This window comes from Telmatherina bonti (assembly GCF_933228915.1).
Source record: "Telmatherina bonti genome assembly, chromosome: 20".
NCBI lineage: Eukaryota > Metazoa > Chordata > Actinopteri > Atheriniformes > Telmatherinidae > Telmatherina > Telmatherina bonti.
In genome coordinates this window covers 16563193-16582411 of record NC_136618.1, presented here as the reverse complement: position 1 = coordinate 16582411, position 19219 = coordinate 16563193, and the positions used below count along the sequence as shown (strand labels likewise).

The window sequence follows — 19219 nt, the reverse complement described above, 5'->3', positions numbered from 1 at the left end:
CAGCAAGTGCTGTTTTGTTTGAGCCTTCATGTCCACAACACTTGCCTTCACAAAGTGATCCTCCATCACACTGAGTTTCTAAATCCTTGATTAAAAAGTTTGGGAATAGCTTCATTAAGACACCTGTTCCCCAACTATGTTCTGGAAATGAAAATGGATCTGATCTGTAATTGCACTATGCACATTAGAAAATTCATGGCTGGCTATAAATGCTGATGCAGTTTCTGCGTTATGGTCCATTACAGACCTCCATCAATGACAAACTAGTATTTAGGTTAAAAAGCGTGGATCGTTCTCTGTGACACATTGCTCATTTGAAGGAGTTCATGAACTCATTTGAAACTCAGTGGATTGTTGACCTTTTGTGAAAGGGTCCACTTCTCAGGAAATTATGGCATCCAATTATTTTCCACTTGAGTGCACCTGTCATTGGCTCATTTTTTTTGATGTGATATTTGATACCCAGAACATTACATCAAAAAGCAAAAACTGCTAGACCTTTTGGTCACCTTCCTGAGAGTCTCACCCAAGGATTTGTGTCCAATTACCATAACAAACTCAAGATGACTCTCCCTTTCTGTTAATCTCTGGCCTTATCATTTTGAACCGCAGCTTTTAATCTTATTTCTGTCGCTTTTGTTCTTTTGTAAAATCTGTTTGCATGTCAATTTTTTACTATTTGGACATTTTTCCTCTCTTGTGACGGCTTTCTGGTTGATCTACTTTTGTTTTCTCTCTAGACTCGGAGATCCAGTTACGTCGAGACATGGTGTTCTGTCAGTCTCTAGTTGCAGCTGTGTGTGCCTTCTCAGAGCACCTGCTGGCTGTCCTTAACCAGGTTAATAACATGAACAGCGTGTGTTGTGAAGAAATTGCAAGTTAAGATCAAATTAGTCTTTTCAGCTTATCTTTTCTTCTTTTTTTTTTGTGCATCCGCTGACAGTTCCACAATGTAGGGAAAGAGCTGGACCAGGACTTTCCGGACCCTCAGGAACTTCAAGAAGCTCAGGAAGCTAGCCGTCGGTGGCTGGAGCAGATTGCCAGCGCTGGCTTGCTTCTCCACTTCCAGTCCCTCCTCTCTCCCAATCTGGTGAGCAGCAGGCTGGCTATTGGTTTATTCATGTTGACAGACACTGAAAACTGTAGTTGCTCATGGAGATTTTCCCTTTAACTGAAAATATCAATCCCTCTGCAGCATCCATACTCTGATAAAACTAGAACATACTAATTTGTATGTCAAAGAAAATGAGTGACTGAATTACAAAGCTTGCAGATAATGAATCACACAGGCTTTAATATTTCTGTTTTTCTCTATGGATAATAGTGAGGTGAAGCTCAGTAAAAAAAAGATGCAAACTGTCATTTGGATCGAGCCAAAATCAGCAGTCAAAGTGTCACTACCAGGCTACGCAAACAAAAAAACCCCAAAATGTGCTGACTTTGATACACAGTCTGCCCGCAGTGACTGTAACCAAGAAGTCTGGATCATTGAGGTGTACCACTGATTTGCAGAGCCAGATCCCACAGCTGAAATCCCTGCGTTTTCTTTTTTATATAGCAGACAGCTTCTTCATCCTCTGCACAGGAGCTGTTCAAACTTGGAAAGGTTGTCTCAAGCACATATAACAAAAACATCAATGTGAAATTCCCTCATGGCCATATCAAAGGCATGAAACCTTGAATCACGACATTACATGAAGTAAATCAGCTAAAAACTGTCAGTAAAACTGGGGAAAACAGAGAAACAATAAAAGATTGTTGGTGAATGGATGTTGAGTTAATTTAAAGTTCATCCATCCTGCTGTGTATTTATGTGTAATCATCTACTTTTCTGCCGTAATTCAAACTTTCACAAGGTTAAAATGTCACATCAAGGTAATAGTTTTTGTATAAAGTGAATGGAGATTAAGACTTTGCTTTGAAGGCTTTTTCTTTTGGTCGTGTTTTTTTGCTTTCTTTTATTTTGTTATACTATTTACTTTTGTTTGGGTAGGAGCCATGTTTTCTTTTATAATCCCCCCATTCACTATGGGGTGGTATCACATCTTGAGATGCTTTTCTACTGTACTTTCAACAGACCCATTTTTATACCATTAATATAATAATAATAATAATATAATAGATTTTGTTAACCTTTCTGGAACACAAACGAATGGACAATAAATACGAACTTGATCTTGCGATACAGGGAGAAGTGGTCACCATTTGGAAGAAAAAGTACACGTAGTAAACTTAGCAAGCCATTGGAAACCAGTAGCGTTTGTGGATGAAAATCCCTATATTTTGGTTTTTTTTTTTGCATTTATTTAATTTGAATGTGTTTTTCTTATATTGTTTTGCTCTATTTTGGCCTTTTTTTTCTATTTTATTCTTGTTTTATATCTTGTTTTGTTATCGGTTTTGCATTTTATTCAATCTTCATTATAATTCTTAAATTTTGTAGTCTTTGTGAAAACTTTTATTTCACCTACCAGAATCAGCAGGAATACTATGATTTGTCTGATCTCTCTGTGCCTGACGTGCATTTCATAAACGTTTTCATATCAAGTGTCCGTGTGGAACAGAACTGCCGCTCAGTAACTAAAGGTGATTACAAAGAATTCTCAACCCCGTCCAGCTTGGGGCATCACATGAAAGGCAGCATGAGAAGAGCTGTGGCTGCTGCATGTTTGTGTTTTTGTGCTGGCTGAATCCTGGTGTGCCAGGAGGGAATGTGTTTGTGTGGCACCCTTTGAGATAAACTTTCACAAGGCGTCACTTGGCGGGACGGTGGGCACCAGTGTGTCTTTAGAGAAAGCCCCTAATCCTGTTCTACTACTGCTGCTGCTCTGGCTTAGACCTCTGCATGCTGCGGATGGGGAGGCGGGGAGTAGGAAATAAAGGAAAACAAAAACAGAAAGGGGAAAATGGGACGAGAGAGGAGTGCAGAGCATCACAAACCGTAGCAGTTGAACTGCTGTTGCCGTGGCCACAAGCAGATGTCTGCTTGCTTTGGGTCCCTTAGTGGATGTTTGTAGAGGAACCATGTATGCACACTCATTTGAAGATGTAAACAAGCACAAGTAAGCGAAAGTAAACATGAAGGCAGACAAAGACGTGCCTGTAAACACGCTGTCATGTGTGAACTCATGAACAGTATTCTTTTTCCACAAGAATGCACAAACACAAGTTTCTTTTTAAACCTCTGAAACAAGTCTATCTATAACTAAGTTCTAAAAAAAAATGTTTTGTTGTAGACGACCCTGCTTTCATGAATATAAACAGAAATTTAGTCTTTGAGTGACTTTTGTGCATTTATACAGTGCTGGGGACTTGTTAAGCAGCCTCCACACTATCAACCTTTACAAGGAGGAGAAGTAATAGAGAGATGGTTAATATTAGGATCTAAATTAATTCTATGATATTCATTTTTTCAGACAGACAATAAAGAAAAATGAAAACGTCACGCCTCAGATACTACAGTTTGCCATAAAGCTACTGTCAGGGGGGAGTAAAAAGTAATTAAAATGGTTTTCCCAACTCTGTCTGCTTCACAGAGCATGAATGACACATATTTTGATCCAGAAACAGCAGTTGGTGGGTCTAAATAAAATACAGCATGTAAAAATAAATTAGGTTAAATCAAAATTAGTGAGAGTAAAGTTTGGAGTTCCTCTCGCCTGTTACAGCTTGTTTCCTTTAAGTAAATAATTGGAGTATTTCCTTTCAACCTGCATTGTTAGTAATGTGTTTTTCTCCTTAGACTGATGAACAGGCCATGCTGGAAGACACTCAGGTTGCTCTGATCGATTTGGAGAAGGTTACTTTCTACTTCCTGGAGTTTGAAGGAGAGCCACTGGTTGCCAGTATGTACTCTAAAATCTGTACAAAATGTGTTTCACTTCTTTAAGATAACCCTTTTAAAATAAGCTTTTAAATCAGGAGACATTTGGGTAAAGAATTAAAAAAGTGCTGTGAATTATGTGTTTCTCCTCTGGCAGACATGCCCATTTCATACAAGGTGGAGGGCACCCGCCAGGCCTTAAAAGTCTCCTTCTACCTTGAGAGCTTTTACTTTTCACAACTGCCTTACAGGCTGAAAAACGGAGGAGGCATCAAAATCTACCCTGTGCTCTTCACCCAAGGTATAGTGAGCCTAGTTCAGGAAGCTACCAAGTAGATGCAAACCACATTTTACTGTAGATGATGTAGGAAAATGAATACAGTGCTTCGTTGTGTCTTTAACTCTTATCTTTTGCTCCCTGTCTAGCACTGGAGAGTATGGAGGGATACTACTACAGAGACAACGTGTCAGTGGAGGAATACCAGGCCCAAATTAATGCTGCCTCATTGGATAAGGTCAAACAGTACTACAAGAGACTGAGGTATGGTATGCAAGATGCACACACATATCGTTTTAGATCTAATATAAATCAAGGCGACCTTCTGTTTTGCTGGGTTTGACTCTTAAGACTCCCAGCAGCGCCTCAAGGTGATTGGCTGGAAGAAGCACAGTGGGAATGTTTTGTGATTGGCTGTGAACACGCCCAGCAGGGGCAGCGGTGATTGGATGAGAACACCCAGCGTGTCCCCAAGTTTGGTGCAGCGCCTCTGTACAGCTGCTGCACTCAGTTACTTTACGCCCCATTGGTTTGCTGTACACTGAAGACCCCCTGTGATTGGCCAGGTGTGGATAATTTAATGAGATGGAAAGAGATGAAAAGAAAATTTCTCTCTAACTTCCTGAGTGTGCGAGTAAGGAAAGTCTAGCGTTTAAAGCAGCCTCGTATAGACAGCGTGGAGAGAGCTGGGAAGCATAGAAACTCAATGTGACCTCAGACGTCTGTTTTCTTTATCAAGCACCTGGAGGGGAACCGGTGGGCCTCACCTAAATACCTGCTGCAGACTGTGTGAATAATTAGGTTTAAAAGGAGAGTAGAGAGTATAGATAAACTTTGATCTTGTTAAGGGAAAATCTGCTGTGGAGGTTTGGATGATTTATGACTCAGGCACTGGTGCATCTTCAGTGCCGTCCCACCACAACAGAACATTCATTTACAGGCATTGCTCTCTGTAGAGCCCTTTTTAATTTGTTTGTGGTGTCTCGTCTTGATGGTTGAAAAGTGAGCGCGCGTTTCCCAATTCACAGCTGTGAATGGCAAATTGTGCTGGAACAGAAATCTTTTTGTTCGTCGGGCATTTCTAACTGCCCTTCTGTCTCTTTGTGTCATATTTTCTGCTCCATCTTCTGGGACTCTATAACCTTTTGTAGAAGAAAGTTAGCATTTTGTCTCATCCATTTCATTTAGTGGAGTTCCTTTTGGGCCACACTGTTCTCACCAGTGTTTAAAATGTCATTATTCCAACATTTTATTTTAGTTCTTGCTACCTGTTAGCACAAAGTCATCCCAATCCTTACACAGCTTAGCAGCGAAAACCATACATATGTTTTCCAGAAACACCTTTGGTTTTAGTTTTAGTGCCAAATCCTGCACAATTTGACCCGTGTGGAAAGAATCTAATTGATTTGTCAACAAAGGCCCAAGCAGTGAGATGGAGCAGATGTGTTTAACAAGACACAAACAACTAGGGCTGGTGATTTGGGGTGGTATTAGGAGTGCTTGGTAAGGATGTAGACAAACCATATGCTTCAGGGAAGGAGCTAGAGTAAACTAAACAAGCTCTCTGAGCTCTTAGGTCTCCTACTGAGCATATACCGCACTGCAGTGGGGTGTATCAGTGGCAGTTAAACTGGCATGTATATGCACCAAAAGAACAAGCATTCATCCAAGTAAAAAATAGACTTTTTCAAAGCAGATAAAGTGCAGGAGCTTTTGTTTTTGTTGTTGCACAGACATGATGACAAAACATCTTCTCAAAGTTAAGTTTGAGGGGAGAAAGTTGCACAAAATGTTTTATAAATTTTTTTAATCAAATAAAAAAAACTGAGAAGTGAAGGTGGATCTTTGTTTAGTGTTATTAAGTGTCATGCTTTATTATTTGCCAAGTCTTAAAGAAATACTGCATATGTTTCAGACCATGAAACTTTGTGCTTCTAACTTGTTTTTAATGCACACTACCGTTCACTATGCCAATTCCTGCAGCCATTGTTGCCCTACAGCATCCCTGGGCTGAGAAACGGCACTTTACAACTTTGTGTTGCAGCCTGGGGCGTCACATGACAGCTGTTATTTGCTTTCTGGCACTACATTACATGTAAATTCCTTCTTCTTTTAATTTTAGAGAAAAACAGAAGGGTAGGTGAAAGTAAGGAAAAGAAAGACAATCATGAAGGGAAAAAAAGACAAGACACAGCATCAGACTGACTTTTACTGACTTGTGAGGGTTCCGAGAAGAGGTAGGATGCAAGATGAATGCCCAGTTAGCCTTTTTAGATCGCACTAAAAGGCAAAAATCTAAAAAAATAAATAAATATACATATAAATATTTGTCATTTCAGTGCACATAAAGTTAAGAGTAAGAAAAAAATGAGTAAAGGGGTGATCGACTGATTTAATGAACTTGACATTCAACACTTGTTTATAACCTGGCAATGTATGAATAAATGATGAACTTACCACCAGGCAATTGATGAAATAGGCCTTTGTTTTCACTATGTCAGACCTTTTTATTAATTCAGCTCTCGGGAGAATGAGATTATTCAATGTTTAATTGCCCTTTTTTCAGTTAGCTTACATTTTCTCTGCTTTGTCTTTTAAACTCATTTAGTTCATTTTTAGTTTTCAGAATGACAAATAAAGATAATAAAACAATGAAGTCAGTATTTCCATAACATTTTCATTGTTTTACATGCCATACATTTTCATGCTTGGTTTTCAGCAGTCAGGGTTCCCACTCTCTCTCAACAGCGTCATTACCAGTAGTTTTCTTTTGCCTACTGCCATCCGTCTTTCTGCTGACCACAGGACAGACCGTGATGTCACTTTGCTCTCCATTGCGGCATTCCAACCTCAGACACCTTGTTATGCTTGGAGCTGAGCCACAGCAGTGTTGGGTTAAACCCACACTATAAGCCAGAGCCAGAGGCTGACTGACAGAAAGACAGACAGTCTTGCACACACAGCACTGAACCGAATGATCCGCACAGCCGTGTTCAAGGTTTTCATGCTGCAAGACAGATTGCAGTCACTCCTTAGAATTTAAGGCACCTGACATGTTTTTTTTAATCAATAAAAATAAGGTAACTAACTTTGTTGAGAAAATATACTGAGGACTAATAATACTTCCTGGTAGAGGTAGGATTTTTGTTAGTTATTCTCATGCTTTGTCTGCACTATAACAGGGGGAAATATGCTTTTTCTGGGCAACTTGTATAAGTGAATGCAGGCCTTGCATTTTATATTAAAATCCAAAAATCATAAATAAATGCTGTACTACATTGCTTTTGCCAGCAATCATTGTGGGGATGGTGGGCTCCCCTGATTCACAAAAGCTCCCCACAAACATTCAAATCACCCTGTTAGTGGTTGTCCAGAGCCTGAACTTTTGCAAGATTTAGTCCCAAGCTGATATGTGCATATAGACAGAAAGAAAAAAAATCCTATTGTAAGTGGAAGAAAACTCAAAAATTGGTGAGCAAAATTCATTGTACTCCTTTAAGATAAATATAGAATGGATTTTGGGAAAGGGAAGGAGTGTTTTAGAAAGAGGATAGAGCAGAAAAAGGGAGGCGATTTTTGCAGATTTGTTATTCTGTCTCATTTTGCTCTCACTGACAGGACTTTTCAGGAGGGAATTGGGTTCCCCCCCTCAGTTGCTTGCTCATTATTGATTTAAGAGCAGCAGTATGAGAGAATGGAGGGTAAAATCACTGCATTCAGTCTGCTGGTGAGCTGTATGTGCAGCACATATCGGTGCTGCAGGTGCACTCTGAGCACTCTTTTCTGAATCTATATCTTTGGCTTGCAGGAGAAATTGTAAGCTTTTACTGTCGCCACTGGGTATTATTTTATTAACTGTGGTGAACTCTTACGTTGCTCCTCTTCGAATCAAAACCTTTGTTATGTTTTCATCATGTAATTTCTACAGTCTGATTAATGGTTGAAAGTTCAGCAATAATAATGTATAGCTCTGCCCAGCAGTTGATGTATAGTGTTATTATGGGCTGTTAAATATCATGCTTCATCTGTCATCACTGAGCACAGCCTCTTAGTCATTTGTGCTGAGTCCCTTCTCCTACACAAGCAACTGGGAATTGGTAATCAGACTGCTTTTGACTTGTTTGTTTAAATCAAGCAGGAATAGAAAATGCTTGTAGCAGGTGATTGTTTCAGTTGTCTCTCTTGTGTCTTTGCTGCTGTTTGCTGAATTTGGAACAGACATTAGTCCCATTGTTACTTTCCAGCCTAATGTTAGGTTATGGCTTTAGGTTATGCGAGGGAAGATTTAAAGGTCCCATATTATACTAAATTCACTTTCTAGAGGTTTTTTGACAGTCATATACGTCCCCATAGCCTGTGTATGTATAAGGGGCAAAATTCTGTCCCCTCTCTTGCTTGTTCCACTTTTTAGCAAACATGTGGGAGTCTTTCCTTTTGTGACCTCATTAAGGGAAAGAACCATTTCCCCCATTAATGGATACTGTCATTGACCACACCTTCCCCCAGCTACCTGAGCCTGCCCTCTAAAATCGATGAGGTGGCACCAATAAAAAACGCATCCTGTGAATATGTGTGTGTGTGTGAGTGTGTGTGTGTGTGTGTGTATATCTCTCTCTCTCTCTCTCTCTCTCTCTCTCTCTCTCTATATATATATATATATATATATATATATATATATATATATATATATATGTGTGTGTGTGTGTACGTGTACATATACATATATATATGTACATATATATGTATATATATATGTACATATACATATATATACATTTATATTTATATATATATATATATATATATATATATATATATATATATATATATATATATATGTATATATGTACATATATATATATATATATATATATATATATATATATATATATATATATATATATATGTATATATATATATATATATGTACATATATATATATATGTACATATATACATATATATATGTACATATATATATATATATATGTACATATATACATATATATATATATATATATATATATATATATATATATATATATATATATATATATATATGTATATATATATATGTATATATGTACATATATATATATGTACATATATATATATGTACATATATATATATGTATATATGTACATATATATATATGTATATATGTACATATATATATATATATATATATATATGTATATATATATATATATATATATATGTACATATATGTACATATATATATATATGTTTGCTATAGAGAGCAGGATGCTGTATAGATGCTGGATTAGCCTTCATTAGGCGGCAAAGTCTACTAGTGGCACTTTAAACTACCATATATATATTTCTATGCAAAGACTCGGCAGATGAATTTAGGGGCTTGTGAGTTGCTTTAGTGAAAAATCTGTGTTGTGGAGGCAGTGCACAAGATGTCAGCGATTGTTTAGAATGTCATGCATAATATGTACGACTACTGCATATGCAAAAACATTAGAAACTGCTGCTTAATCTTTCATTATGCTCTTATAAAACCGCTTATGCTATTTAATGTGTGAAATGTTAACCATAAAAGTTTTAAAAAAAAACCAACAACCTAAAGTTGTCAAGTACATCAAACAAGATTCTTGCAAAAGCATTTTGGAAAACAGCGGTTTTCCTTCCCGTTCATTTTAAATGTGATGATATCTTGCATTGCCGAATAAAAATTCGAAGTTTGCTTTGCTTAGTGGAGTTTGCTCTGGAGAGTTGAGACAAGCTCCAGTCATTCCAACAGCAGAAAGACCCGTGTTAAAGCATCACATCCACGGGAATCCTGCTTAAGTACAGTGGTTATCCCTGAAATGCCAGAGAGAGGAAATGCTCAAATAACACAAGTGCATAGAAACAATACTGGTATAGCCCTTGAGAGAATGTACTTTTTAACTTTTTATGTCTGGCTTATCTAAGACAAAGATGGCTTCACCTTTATAGGTTTAAGAATTTAACTCGTTTCAGCAACTGTGTATTAACACAATATTAAAACAACCCTGTATATTTTCCTGCCTCTGACATAGTCTGCTTGTATATTTCTCTTGAACAAGATCAGACCTTCTCTTTCTGGTGTTTCTTCACTTTAGAAAACGCTGCAGACTTTGCAGTGGTAAAGGGAGGCCGATCTGAGCTCAGTATCTCTGAGGAAGGTGGTGAGGCTTTGTTCTGCTCCAGCTACTGTGCACTGAACCCCTGTTTATTAAGCCTGGAGGGCTGAGCTGCTTCCATTTAACACTTCTCATCCATATTGCATGGCTTTAATTATTACCGCTCCACGTTTAGTGATGCTTCATGGTGTAAAATAAAGACTTTGATTCATTGCTTTAGGTTTAGTTTTTTTCTTTTTTGAAATCACCTTTTTAAGCTGCCAAGAATGTTTTGTATTCATTTACAGCATAAGCAGGGTAAAGAGTAATAAACTAGTTCACCTTTGTAAGCTAGCTATTAACCTTGCATATGCCTAGCTGTTGATAATACATCTTTATTTCACTTTGTCAGTAAAACACTGTGAATACAAATCTGTTTTAGGTATGAAGACTGTTAAGCGTGTTTCATATGATTAAAAATGCACCATTTTTGTCATTAGATCACTTTTCATACTTTCAGTCCCCCCCCTCCTCCCTTCATCAGGGCCATAGCATATGAATATACAATAATTCGGGTGGGTTTTAAGGCCAGCCCCCCTGGCGTGTGCTACATTTGACATATATTTGGTCATAAATATGTATCTGCTTGCATAAGAGAGAGTCACAAGGTAAAGAAATGACCTCCAACACATTTCATTCACACACTTCTGCTTTTGTCAATGCAGCAGCCTCACTGTGGGGCATGTGAGGGCTCCATGTAGCCCCTCATTACTGCCTCCCCAGCAGATGGGGAATTTAATAACAGTGAGTGTCATTCATCATGGCCTTGTGGGTAAAATACATGGATCAACACGCACTGTCATAAATTCAAGCTAATTTACCTCTGTCCCCCCTGTGCCAATGAGTCTATAACCAAAATACCTCAATTGTAACGTTTGTCATGTATTTCCGGATATTCTGGGGATTATTTAAGATTCTTTTGTATGCTTTGAATGAAGGAAATGACGCTAATAAAACCATTCCCACGCAGCTCTTTTGAACACGTGTGTGCCTCCTTTTCTTTGATGCAGCAGCTGACTTCTTCTGCTTTTGTGCTGCAAAAAGGGCCTTGAGTGTCCCATTGTCATGAAAAAAAAAAGAAACAAAGAGAATAAAGTGTTCTCATTGGCTCCGTAAAATCAACCAGCTACAAGCAGAACACGCCATCTTTGGCCTGCAGCCAAATTCTCCATTAGCGCCTCATGAGAAATCCTTTTGGATGAATGTGTGTGGTCAGTGGGTGGTTGGCCATTGCTGGAAGAGCCAAAGGCAGGCTTTACCTGTGGTCTTGAGCTCCGGTAAAAGCAAAAACACTAATGGGAAGGGGGGGCCTTGCGTAACAGAAAAAACCATGGTAAGCGTGATCTCAAAGCTCCTGTAACTTCTGATTTTGTTGCACTAAGACGACCAGATGGTGGGCAGGGGTTTGCATCGGCAGGACTTTCTTATAAGAAATGGAGAATTAAAAAGACAAAGCTGTTTTTTTTTTTTTTGTTTTTTTTTTTGCTTTTTGGAAAATGTTAAGGAATGCTACTAGGTATGAAAAACGATAAACAAGATCAGAAGTGTGCCATTCAAACAGCCCAAAAGCTACATTTACATCCATAATAAATGCTTCAAAAGGTGCTTTCATTCCAAAGTTTTGACTTGGCTCTGGAGATAACAAGTTCTACTCACTTGCAGCCTGAATGCTAATATTTCCTCGTTGCAGACCTCCAAGACACCTTTGTGGTGTGTACTTTGGCGTTCTTTTGTAAAGGCAAAAAAAAATGTCCAAGAGTCAGACAATGTCCTTTATTCAGCCTGAAAGAGATGAATAAATGTATACAGATGAAGGGGAGATGTGCAGAAATGCAAAACTCATATCTTATCTGCCATATTGTGGTTTACATTGTGGTTTATTGATCAAAATCAGAGCATTTGACAGATAACGGGGACAAGTCACTGTAGTCAATTTACAGCTGAAGTAAGCTGTTAACACACTAAGTCTGCAGCCAGAGCCAGGTGAGGGGCTGTACAGGAAGAGATTTTGATCTATGAGTTTAATTTTGCATTGTGCTCACACTCCAAGTCTTCCTCATGTAATCTCTGTTTGGGCTCAATAGAAGATTGATGCTCCGGTTGGAGGTTGTATCTTTTATTTACTCAGCGGGTTTGTTTTCCCCACTCTCCTTTTACAACAGCACAGGGAAGTATGCACACACTTAAATTTCCCTCAACCAGTGCGATTATGTTTTACAGCAGCCCTGTGGTGCTACATAAAAACTCGAGACGACTTACTGCAGAAAAGTTCGAGATTTCACAAAACACAACTGAAATTACAGAAACTTTTTGATGAACACAACAGCTCAGAAAGCCTTTTGAAAAACTGAAAATGAAAACGGCGCATATTCCAGTTTTACAACTCCAGTTTATTTAGAGCATCTTTTGAATATTAAGGCCATCTTGAACCAATTAGATGGGCTATTAATTCCTTGTGAACCTTTACCAGACTCTCCTTGTAGTCATTTCGTGGAGCACGCCGTAAGGTTAATGAATAATTTGCTAGATATGGATTTAAAACCTGGACACCTGTAACAAGTGAATGTGTAAAAGGCTTAAGCTGCTCATCTCAGCTTGTGAGTGGGCTTGGGTAAATTTGTCAGACTTCAGACTCATAGCCTCATTAGCCAGATGGTTAACGGCAATGTTTTCTGCAGGTTTAGTCATCTGTTTTGAATATGGACACGAGCCTGGGTGGATGCAGGCACGCATGCTTAAAAAAATAAAACACATCTGAGATCGCCATAAATGAGCGTTGTCACGCATCAGAAGAAATCCAGGTCCCACTGCAGCCCATATGAACTGACAGCGGGTCTGAGGATCTCATCCCAGTACCTAATGGCAGTCAGGGAACTTCTGACTAGTACATGGGGGTCTTAGCAGCCCTCCACAGATATGACTCATCATACCATCACAGACAAACTGCCAAGCCGGTCATGCTGGATTTACAACACATAGAATCCATTCACAATCAGTCCACAAGCGACTGGACAAGCTGATGTCCCACTAATGCAACTGATGTTGAGTGGACATGCTTATGTGAGCAGTGTATATTTGTAACTTTATTCCTGACTAAGTTTGCACTCCCAGCGACTTCATTCCAGCCTAGATGGTTTATCATCACCATGAAATCTGGACTCATTAACTCTGATTAATTAATTTCATTAATACTATGTCAAACAGAAATACCACCCTCATAATGAATGCCTCCTTGGCCTGATTTTAATCACTCAGTAGCAGAATCAATGCAGATGAATGAGCTATGCTCCACTGATTCTTGTAAACAATCTCCCTTCCTCAAAGTCTACCTTTTAGTAAAGATTTTTCCTTAATTATTAGACATGTGATACCAGAAATGAGAAGTTAATGACTGGATGTACAATATGCTGTATTTTCTTGCTGCCTCTGGCGAGATGTAATGGAGTATGTGACTTTATTACCCGGGGTTTAATGCAATGTTGTGAACCTATTTTTAGCGCGTTGCTGGATTACTCAGATTTGATGGAGTCACAAAGTGCTGAGTTTGCAGCAGCAGCTCTCCACCTCAGAAGGACTCATTGCGGCATACGGTCCACCATCGTCTGTATAGGGACGCCAGTGCAGTGCTGCCTCCTGCGGAGGAAGAGGAAAACGGCTCTAAATTGACTTTACTCCATGAATGAATGAGGCAGTAGCGTTTGGAGCGATGCCCAGGACAAGAGATGCTTAGTCTGTGTTTCTGCTCTGCTGTGCCCAAGTTACTCTCATGATTGATAGTTAGAGGCTGGTGCTCCATAATAAGTAGCTGGCCTACTTTTTCCAGCAAGCCAGCCAGCACGCCTATTGACCTAATGGTGCAGAGAAATGTTTAGGATCTCAAGCTATGACGCTACTGAATAAAAACAAAACAAAAATTCTACAGCAGCATGTGTGAACTTAACACAGCTGCACAAATATCCATTTTATGTCAGCCTTCATGTGTAATGTCTTCTCATCTTCTCTCTCCAGGGCCTTTTTCCTTGATCAGTCCAACATGCCGCCCAGTGCTGCACCCAAAGCCGCCCTCATAGATAAGGTAATTCATCTTTAACGGCGTCACACCATGTTCATGATCCCTCGGGGGAAAATAATTAAGTCTGCGCATCAAAAACTATCCGTCACATCAAGATGACTGGAATTAAATTAAATGTTAAGTTTCAGAAGGTGCGCTTTTAGGTTTTTTAAAGCTGTACAGGTAACAAATGCTCCATATTCCAGCTGTGATTACCTGAAGTTACTACCTAAAACTTTTAAGGCAAGGCAAGTTTATTTGTATAGCACCTTTCATGTACAAGACAATTCAAAGTGCTTTACATGAAACACTAAAAGCATTACAGGAAAAAAAGCATAAAAGAAAATACAAATAACAAAATTATAATAAAATCATAAATTATATTAAAATAATTAAAAGCAGAATTAAGTAAAAGTTACTGTGTAGATGTCATGCATAGGTGCATGAGAAAAGAAATGTTTTTAACCTGGATTTAAAAGTTTCTACATTTGGTGAGAGTTTAATCTCCACTGGCAGATTATTCCACTTGTTTGCAGCGTAACAGCTAAATGCCGCTTCTCCATGTTTAGTCTGGACTCTGGTCTGGACTAGTTGACCTGAGTCTTTGGATTGAAGAGCTCTGTTTGGTTGATATTCTCTGAACATATCACAGATGTATTCTGGTCCTAAACCATTCTGGGATTTGTAAACAGTCAGCAGGGTTTTGAAATCTACCCTGTGATTGACTGGAAGTCAGTGTAAAGATTTTAAAACATGTGTGATGTGTTCAGACCTCTGACTCAGACTTTTAACATTGCATGAGCCTGAAAGATGAGCCTTGAGTGTCTCACAATCTGCAAATCCTTTTTTCCTCACAACCATCTCACCACATGTCAACATGTAAATGTGACGGTACACAATTATATGTATGAGAAATTTAATTTAATTTGTGGAAATTATCGCAAACAGTTGAAATGTGGGAAATTATCTATCTATAAAGTGAATAATTTCAGACATATGGCATGCTATGCGATGACAATCAGTTTTTTTCTCTTTTTCTTTTCATTTAGTATTGTTAAGAAAATCAAATCACCATTTATTGGTGCGTTTTGTTTCATTTAAAAAAAAAAAAAGGGGGGGGGGGGGGGGGGGGGGACGACAGATATTACAAGAAATGTTCTTTTTCCTGCTCCTTTTCGAGCATGGTGCTCTGTATTGTTTTGTTTTTGTACTGTAAAGTCTTGTTTTACCTTTTGTATGACCATGTGAGAAATAACAAAAACCCCAAAACATTAGTTTTCTTCTAATTTTTTTATGTATTTAAATCCTGCCCGCTGTAACAACTTGCGCTCTCTTTGTTTCCTGCCCAGCTAATGCGTCCCTTCAATGCTCTAGAGGAGCTCTACCGCCTGATGGAAAGTTTTATCAGCAGCCGCCGCACCGCTGCCTGTCAGCACACCGCCTGCGGGGCTTCTGGAGTGGGGCTGCTCACTGTGGCCTCTGAGCTCTGCTCACGTCTGGGAGCCACACACATTGTCATGTGCAACAGCGGTGTTCATCGGTGAGTGAGTGGGCACATATATTTCTCTTCATGAGCCTCATCAAGGTAAATTATACCTTATCTGCTTGTGATTTTACTGTAACTTCCATTTCAATGGCAATGACATGTTCTCACCTCAGATGTTTTATGCCAGTTTTTTTCCTGATGCTGTTCAAACTCCTTTTATACCATTCTACCTCCTATTTGTGCGCCCAGCTCGGTGCTTTGTGGTGATTTCTGTGAATACACATTTCTCTGCATTAATCAGCAGAAGGATATTGTAGTTTAAAAGGCCCATTGTTCCTCAGACCAAATTAGAGATTTAAAGTAGGCAGAGCACTTAACTCAGGAAGAGGACGGGGTCAATTAGTTCCACTCTCACTGAATTCTATATACGGCCTTCTAATTCACCTACTGCTGAGGGCACCATTCATCAATGCATAAGTACAAAAATATCCCCATCGTTTGTCACCGCTGATCCCTGTTTCCAGCTTTCATCTCTGCCTCATACTCTCTCCCTCCATCCGCGCACCCATCTCTCTGATGCCCTCTTTCTTCACCCCCTGACAGTTTCCATATCTTTGCGTCTCAGTCACACGCACAAAGTCGCACACCCGCGCGTTCGTGTGTTCCGCCGCAAGTGACTGATGGCTTGATAAAGTGCTGCGGAGAGAGACGCCTCCTTGCCTGAGCTCTAATAGAAAGTTCCTGTCTGTGCAATGAGTTCTGCTACTTTATTAACCCACAAGGCTGAGTTTTGTGTATATCTCCCCCATGTGTCTGTGCAATCGCACACACTAGCCACAACTCAGCCAGACAGGCAGGCTAAGTGGACCGTGACATAGCAGGTGGCAAGTCTTGTCATATTTAGGGTTATTTGTGTACCAGCGTCCTCCTAAAGCACCGTTTCACCCTCTAAAGCTGCAGAGTGATGGGTAACTTGGTGTTGGGATTACAAGAGTGAATCACAAATGCAAGTATCCTAAAAATCGACTTTGGCAGCCAAGGCTTTATAAAGAACCCCCCCTTTACATTTGGCAGAACAGAGATTATATCGAAATACATGGCATTACTTTTCCTGTCAAAACGACGTAAACAGTGAGCACACAAACTAAATCTGTAATAATTGTTGAAACCCATGAAGCCGAGACACTTAATTAGTAATGTGGAAATAACTTTATCAGTGTGTCAGCCTTCTCAGGCTCCATTGATTGGATTAGTTGGCTTGATGGATGAGTTTTAATAACAGTGAAAGTAGGATATTTTGGAAGTATCAGCAGTTTGCAGTTTGCTACGTGCCTTTCCTCGCCATATTTTTTTTTTTTTTGTCCCATCAGCCCCACAAAAACACAAGAAAGGCAAATTTCACAGCCTCACAGCGAAGTAAAACAACAAAGTGGAAAGAAAACTGTCTTTTTACAAAAATAAAGAGATATATTTATATACATTTCAGTGTACTAACTTTCCCAAAGAACTGATATTTTCCCTTGTTTCTGTTCATTATTCATCTGTTGTTCATCCAGCTAATACTCATGCTTGGCATTTATATGCTCTTTTATCCCCCATCCCCCCACCCCACCCCACATCCCACCGTCTGTTCATTGTTCCTCTTTTTGCACCCACCATCTTCCCCTTCGTTTATGTTTGTCTCTCTTCTTTCTTCTCATTTGTCAGTATGTACTCGGCTCTGGAGAAACAGAGTGTAAATGGGATATGGGTTGGAACGACATAAAACAGATGGGTATAAATCATCTTTTCCTATCTCACCAGCCCTAATGAAACAAAAAACGGTGGCGCTCCACACACACACACACACACACACACACGCACATATACAGATCCTGTGCAGCTCCTTCATCCTGCTCCAGCTGAATAGATATTTAAAGATCCTCTTTGGATGACCCCTTCCCCCCCAAACGTTCCCTGTTTGTCAGAGTGGGAAGCTCAAAATGGGTACTGGAAGTATTCTGGGGATGGCCTGTGAAAGGACAGTTCTCTGTTGGGATGTCGGTCAAACAATTGTTGTGTTCATTATATTTACCACATCATGTTAAGCTGTCGTAAAGATATGCAACTGGAGCCCAAAAGAGACTTTTAAAACCAGATCTGATTGACTTAAAGTGCTGGCGTCTAGCATCAGTAAGCCCCCACCCTCTTCTGCATCTGCCTATTTTTCTTGTTTTTCTTGTTAAATTGTTCCATGAAAGTAACAACTACTAAGGAAACAGCTCAGATTTCTTAGTGACTCCATGGCAGCATTGTTAAATGGAAATCAAACAGTTGGACAGTACAGTTTGCAGTGGAAATACACTGGATCGATATTCTAGTGCCGTTATCAAAGAAAGGTCACAAGAATTGTTGACACTTGTCACCGGCTCTCCAGGGAGGGAGGCTGCGTAGGCATGAATGTCTTTGCACCGTATGTGTCGGGAAACAAAGTTAGCTGAGACTAATAAATCACAAACTCATGTCAACAGTCGTTTTACACACATCGCACGTTTACAGAAAGCATATTACCTCTGCCACTGTAGATACGCCGGCTTGTCCTTGGACTTTTTTTTTTTTTATTTATCTCCGCTGAGGAGGTGGCAGAGGTTATGTTTTTGCAGCCATTTATCTGTTTGTCTGTTTGTTTAGAACTTGATGCAAAAACTGCTGGACAGATTTTCATGATTTTTTTTTTAAAACTGGGAATAGGTCTTGGTCTCACTGAGATTCCATTAAATTTTGATCTGGATCACTATTTAGATCCAGATGGTAATCCAGATGGCATTTTTCTTTCTTTTTTTTTTTTTTTAAGGGAATTTTGTGAGATTGGGCCATTTTCGGTAAAGTCCGTATGACTTCACAATAAATGGTCTGGGTGCTTTACCAAAAAAATACAGCAGAAGTTCCCAACAAGTTTTACAAGATACAGTACCAAATATTGACCTGGATTGCGACAAAATTCTGGATACTACCAACCAGAACAGGAAATATAGAGGATCTTTTGTACTTGCATCACTGCAAGAGAAAAAATCATGATATACAAATACAAAAAAAACAAAACAAAACAAAACACAAAATAGCCAAGACATTGTGGATTTATTAACACTTAATCTGGGAATCTACATATAAAATGAATGAGGGACTAGAATAAAGGGTGGAAATCACAGTATGGGTGGAAATAAGCTGCTTTGGTGGAGGTTTGTGCTCTTCCAGTGCTCTTTATTAATTCTAACTGATACAACGATGATGAAAGGACTTTTCAGGTGCAACAACAGTTTCAGACCCTCCGTCTGCTCAAGCCAAAGCAGAAGGCTTTTTATTATCCCAATGCTTCATTTTTGCCAGCTGTGCCTGATTTTTTTTTTTTTTTTTTTTGTAAAGAAGGTAA

General features: G+C 39.1%; 1 protein-coding gene across 2 annotated transcripts in view; it reads left to right on the top strand.

The window, feature by feature from the left end:
• The window catches only part of prex2 (phosphatidylinositol-3,4,5-trisphosphate-dependent Rac exchange factor 2), a 101677-nt gene that overhangs the window by 74550 nt on the left and 7908 nt on the right, over positions 1–19219 (top strand). The window contains exons 32-38 of one of the 2 annotated variants that reach the window (XM_079259835.1): positions 741–838; positions 944–1090; positions 3743–3845; positions 3981–4124; positions 4250–4364; positions 14282–14348; positions 15674–15864. In XM_079259835.1, the coding sequence (XP_079115961.1) occupies positions 741–838; positions 944–1090; positions 3743–3845; positions 3981–4124; positions 4250–4364; positions 14282–14348; positions 15674–15864 (865 nt within the window). Of the gene's footprint in view, positions 1–740; positions 839–943; positions 1091–2548; positions 2587–3742; positions 3846–3980; positions 4125–4249; positions 4365–14281; positions 14349–15673; positions 15865–19219 lie in introns of those variants that run through there. The other variant, XM_079259836.1, reaches the window with a different exon arrangement.